This window comes from Bison bison, unplaced genomic scaffold (assembly GCF_000754665.1).
Source record: "Bison bison bison isolate TAMUID 2011002044 unplaced genomic scaffold, Bison_UMD1.0 scf7180017864205, whole genome shotgun sequence".
Taxonomy (NCBI): Eukaryota; Metazoa; Chordata; class Mammalia; order Artiodactyla; family Bovidae; genus Bison; species Bison bison.
Genome location: NW_011494777.1, coordinates 6,548,526 through 6,554,089, shown reverse-complemented (window position 1 = coordinate 6,554,089; position 5,564 = coordinate 6,548,526). Strand labels below are relative to the sequence as shown.

The 5,564-nt window shown below is 47.0% G+C and overlaps 1 protein-coding gene across 4 annotated transcripts in view; it reads right to left on the bottom strand.

Annotated features, from left to right (window-relative positions):
- Positions 1 to 568: 568 nt before the first annotated feature.
- MS4A8 (membrane-spanning 4-domains, subfamily A, member 8) overlaps positions 569 to 5,564 on the bottom strand; it is a 17,714-nt gene continuing 12,718 nt past the window's right edge. For 2 of the 4 annotated variants that reach the window (XM_010844713.1, XM_010844714.1), the window contains exons 7-8: positions 1,178 to 1,291; positions 569 to 1,000 (exon numbers count right to left, since the gene is read on the bottom strand). In XM_010844713.1, the coding sequence (XP_010843015.1) occupies positions 899 to 1,000; positions 1,178 to 1,291 (216 nt within the window). In that variant the 3' untranslated portion in view covers positions 569 to 898. The remainder of the gene's footprint in view (positions 1,001 to 1,177; positions 1,292 to 5,564) is intronic. The other 2 variants (XM_010844715.1, XM_010844716.1) reach the window with 1 other exon arrangement.

Here is a 5,564-nt window from a genome sequence, read left to right as displayed (position 1 = left end):
TACACACATATTCATTCTTTTTACAGATTCTTTTCTCAGATAGGTTATTGAGAGTACTGAGTAGAGTTCCCTGTGCTATACAGTAGGTCCTTGCTGGTTATCTATCTATTTATATGTAGCAATGTGTGAATGTTCATCCCAAGCTCCTGATTTATCTCTCCCTGCCACCTTTCTCCTTTGGTTACCAAAAGTTTGTTTTTGATATCTGTAAGTCTGTTTCTGGTTTGGAAATAAATTCATTTGTATCAATTTTTAAAATTATATTCCACATATGAGTAATATATGATATTTGTCTTTCTCTGTCTGACTTCTTCACTTAGTAAGATCATTTTTAGGTTCATACATGTTGTTACAATCAATGCTTTCCACATTCCTTTTTGATTCACTGCCAGACTAAATCAGATCCCTGTCTGTTCTCTTGCTTCTTATCCCCACATTTCTTCTCCAGGTCAGAGAAAATTGCTTGTATATTGTCCTCTCTTCTGAGGCCAGAATTTCCTTGAGGTCAAGGGCAGTTGTGTTCCCCAGTGTTCACCCTCCTTTTGCTGTGACTAGAGCCTTAAACATATCAAATCCTCAGTGCATTTTTATTAAATGAATGAATAATTGAAAGAATGAAGGTAGGGTTGTCTAGACAGGTGTGGCACAAAGGCACCCATGCATGCATGCCCTAGGGAGGACCTTTTCTTGTTAAAATCCATTTAAATTCCTGTCTACTCTTTGAAAGAAGAACAGAACAACTACCAGGCTGAATGGAATGAAGTCCAGGAATGCATGCCATTGGAGAGATATTTCCTTTAGATTGTCAGGGAAGGAAGAATCTGGTTTCAGGAGCCCAAACAAGGGAGGTATTCTTTTGGGTTCCAGTGAAAAATGCTTCTAGAACATTTGGGTTTGCTTATTTGTCACGCGGGACATCAGAATAATTTGGTGGCGAGTTCTCTGGTTCTGGGATGACCGCTGGGTTTGTCACATAGACATTTGGGATGACCACGCCCACCTGGAAAACACAGGCAAACAGAAAGTGTACCAGTGATGAAGCAAGAAGGACTGGGCATGCCTTTAGGTACCAAGGGAGCCCTCCTGTTCCTGGGCAGGAAGGGGAGTAGGATGAACCTTCTAGTCTCCACCCTCTTTGGGACCTCTTCCCATCCTCCGAGGAGCCTCTGGGACTTACGTTGTTGGTTTGGTAGCAGGTCAGCTGGCAGCCAAAGTGGGCAGATATACTTGCAATGAACACCTCCAGGATGCAGAAGATGAGCAGCAAACCAGAAACGGCCATTCCAGGGACCTGGAACCAGAATGGACCAGGAGGACCTGAGTGCATGTCTGGGAGTCTGAGCTCTGACTCTGCAGTGGCCATCTCTATGGCTTTGATGAAGTCCCCTAACCTCATCTCAGCTTCGTGGGGAAAATACCTCACTGGGTTTTTGTGAAGGCCAAGTGTGTCTGTGAAACAAATTTTATCTTAACACTTACTAGCGATGCTGCCCTAAAAGAGAGGATAGTCACTGTCTAGGGAAACCCCTTGACACTTGCTTCAGCTGTCAGGGACCTGAGGGTATGGTCTGGAGTTAAGACAGTGAAACAGTGGAACTGTTCTGTGTAGGAAGTGAATAGAAATTTGGGAGTATGGACAAGCCACAGAGAGAAGCAACATGGGTAGAGGAGAAAGATGGGACTGAGCAAGGTGGTGGCAAGGTGGCAGCTGCAGAAAAAGGCATCTCATGAAAAGATGACACTTCACAAAACAGGAGTATCTAATCTTCAGGAATCAGTAGTTTCCTAGGTTCTGATGTAAACCTCTACCATTTCTCTGAACTTTTAGAGAAAGTCAGCTACTCAGGTCATTCTCTTGGCTGTGACAGTGCCATTTTGTAGAGGCAAGTAATTGGGGCTGTCTTAGGCTTGGGAAAAAAGAGTGAGTGAAAGGCCCCCAAATTTGAACTAGTTCAGCAAAAATAGATTTCACCTAAGGACCTGGGGAAATCCAAGCCCCCTCCTTGCTATTCTCCAAGATTACCCAGGAGAATGGGGTCTCCCACTGTGCCTGGGGAGAGAGTTTGAGTAGAATCTATTTTCATCTCAAAGAACAGGGCTGAATGGCCCCAACTGCCATATGGATTCCAATCACACGAAATACTAAATATGAAAGTAAAAGTGCACAGTACATGGTAGTAGGTACCAAATATATGTTATTGATTATAATTTTGAAATGACACAGGTGAGAGTCAGCTGCTCAGAGAATTCTCCCTTTTGGAGAGGCCCCGTCTTTCCTTCTTTCCTTTGCCTCCCTCTCAATTTAGCAAGTATTTACTAAACATCTGTTTGATACAAAAGGCTCAGAGAAGCATCCCAAGAGGCACAGTTGAATAAGGGAGACAGATACGGATGTGGATAATTACAATCCACATCAGACAGAGTAAGAGCTATAAAAGAGTGGGGGGAAAGGTGTCTCGAGGGTACTGAGGAGAGCGAGAGATGGAATTCACCCTACGTGAGTTAGAGAGGGTGGGGGTAGAAAAGGGTGGTCCAAGCAATTGGAAAGGTGGGATGATGAGGTCTTAGTCAAAGAATCACAGAGTTTCAGGAAGGAAGTGTTTTCAAATGATTCTGGTCCTTTCTAAAGTTGTTTTAAAAACAATTCTTTTACAAAGAAAACCCGTCATGGAAAAGGGGTCCTTCAAGCAGCTTAGATGGATTTCCCAAGTGGTGGTTTAGTGGTAAAGAATCTGCCAGTGCCTGCCAATGAAGGACACGCAAGAGACATGAGTTTCATCCCTGGGTCGGGAAGATTCTCCAGGAGAAGGAAATGACAACCCACTCCAGTATTCTTGCCTGGGAAATCCCATGGAGACAGGAGCCTGGTGGACTATAGTTCATGGAGTCACAAAGAGTCGGACATGAGTGAGCTACTGAGCGCACACACAGAGTTTAGACATGTATCATTTGATGGGTATTAATTAATGCTTGTCGAGCTCCTGGAGCACCCCATCCCTTGGGTCATCATTTCCAAAGATGAAGTCCAGCTCTTCTTGTTCAGATGCCAGGCCTGAGGTCTGAGGGTGGGGTGGGCAACTGGGGTGGGAGGAGCTCTCCTTCTGAGATCAGAAATGGGCAGAACCAAGATCAGAAGCCAAGTTTTCTGACTTGAAGTTCCTGCAGCCTCCACTCCAGGGCACTGGCAGTGCTGCGTGGTTTAGTCTTTCCTGAGCCTCTTCCCCTCCCACCCATCTCCACTCCCTCAGCTCTTCAACCTGCACCTGCCTCCTCATTTCTTACAATGAGCACTCCACGCCTCCTGTTTCCCAGAAGAAAAGACACGAGCATTCTTCAGTGCCTGCCTCTCAGGGTGATGGCTGGGGGGGTGGGGGGGGAGGAGCAAGAGGTTCGGGGGAGCAAGGGATTGGAAGGGAAGTGAGCAGCAGGGCACACAGAGCTGGAACCAGGTCTCTGGGCAGCAATAAATACCTGGCCGAGGAATTTAGACTTTAATCCTAAAGCAACTGGGAGCCATAAAGTGTTTCCAGAAAGGGAGAAACTCAAGATACTTTTGATAAAAGACATGGGCATGGTCGATAGGTTCTCTGGGGAGAGGCTTTTCTCACAAATCTTGGAGACAAAAGTCTTGGGAAGGACTTCTGATCAAAACAAATAACAATTAATGGTTTCTATTTACCGAGTATAGGCCACGCCAGGCACATTTACTTGATCTGACAAATGGTTATGAACTGTCAATTATGTTCCAGACATGGACCTGGGTATTTGAGACAGGACAGTGAATGAAACAGAAAAATGTCCCTGCCCTTATGAAGCTTATATTCTAGTGGGAGGAGACAGTAAGCGTGAAATATGCTGCTGCTACTGCTGCTAAGTCGCTTCAGTTGTGTCCGACTCTGTGCGATCCCATAGACGGCAGGCCACCAGGCTACCCCATCCCTGGGATTCTCCAGGCAAGAACACTGGAGTGGGTTGCCATTTCCTTCTCCAGTGCATGAAAGTGAAAAGTCAAAGTGAAGTCGCTTAGTTGTGTCCGACTCTTAGCGACCCCATGGACTGCAGCCTACCAGGCTCCTCTGTCCATGGGATTTTCCAGGCAAGAGTACTGGAGTGGGGTGCCATTGGTTTCTCCAAAGCATGAAATACAACAGACAAGTAAATTGCAGAATTCGTCAGATGATGGTAAGGCTACTGGGAAGTAAATTGGGGATGTGGGAGAGAAGGATCCTGGGATAGTGTAGGTGATGCTTTTAAGTGCGCTCGTTCTGTCATTCAGGTGGGTCTCTTTGAGAAGGTGGTTACTAAGAAACAGCCTGAAGGACCAAGGGGGCTGGGGGAATAGACGAGGAAACTCTCCAAGCTTGAAGATGGAAACATGCCTGGTGTGTTGCGGAAACATCAAGGAGGTCAGTGTGGTTCAAGTGGGGAGAGCCAGAGGGTGGGGTCAGGGGCCACAGAGGCCAGCATCTTTAGGCTCCTGTAAGGACACTGGCCTTTTTTTTGGTGTGTTTGAGTAAAATGGGAGCAGTGGCAGGTTTTGAGCAGAGAAGTATACATCTCAGAAAGGCTCACTCTCACTCTAGTTACTGTCCTTACAGCTGTAAGGAGACAAGGGAGGAGCAGGGAGAGTGGTTAGTGAAACAGGCTGAGATCTGGGACCCTCTGCAGCAATGCTGCAATGCTTGTACCTGGACGCACCTCTTCCTGAACAACAAACTACAAAGAAACTGCTGCTGCTGCTAAGTCGCTTCAGTCGTGTCCGACTCTGTGCGACCCCATGGACTGCAGCCTACCAGGCTCCTCCGTCAATGGGATTTTCCTGGCAAGAGTACTGGAGTGGGTTGCCATTGCCTTCTCCGACAAAGAAACTACATGGGACTAAAAATAACTGTGTGCATATTCAGTTGGGGCAAAATTATGGACAAAAGATACGAACAAACCAAAAATCCCAACTGCCACTTCTGAAGAGCCTGGAGTAAAACCAGGGTGTTAGGAGCAACAGCAGCATACTGCACATGTTCAAGGCGCACAACACCACCTGGCGGGTGGGCAAAACACCAAAGCCACCCCTCTGGCCCAACCCCTGGACACACTCCTGTTGTTTAGTCGCTAAGTCACGTCTGACTCTTTTGCGATCCTATGGACTGTAGCCCACTAAGCTTCTCTGTTCATGAGATTTTCCAGCCAAAAGTAATGGAGTGGGTTGCATTTCCTTCTCCAGGGCATTTTCCCAAACCAGGGATGGAACCCATATCTCCTGCACTGGCAGGTGGGTTCTTTACCCCTGAGACACTTGGGAAGTCCTACGCTCACCTCATGCAAGGAACAAGCTTACCCTGCCCGCCCCCCACCCTCCCACCCTCCCAGCAAGCAGGGGAACCTGTTGTTTGTCCTCGCTCACATCCTGCTGCAACAGGGGCCCCTATAAAGCCTTGCTTGAATTTCTTGTCTGACCTCTAGTCAATTTCGATTGACTGGGGAAGGCCAAGAGCCCTAGGTGTTATCATTAGGAAGCTGAGAGGTCATGGTGACTCTGGCCAGAGAGGAACTGGAGGAACTGGTGA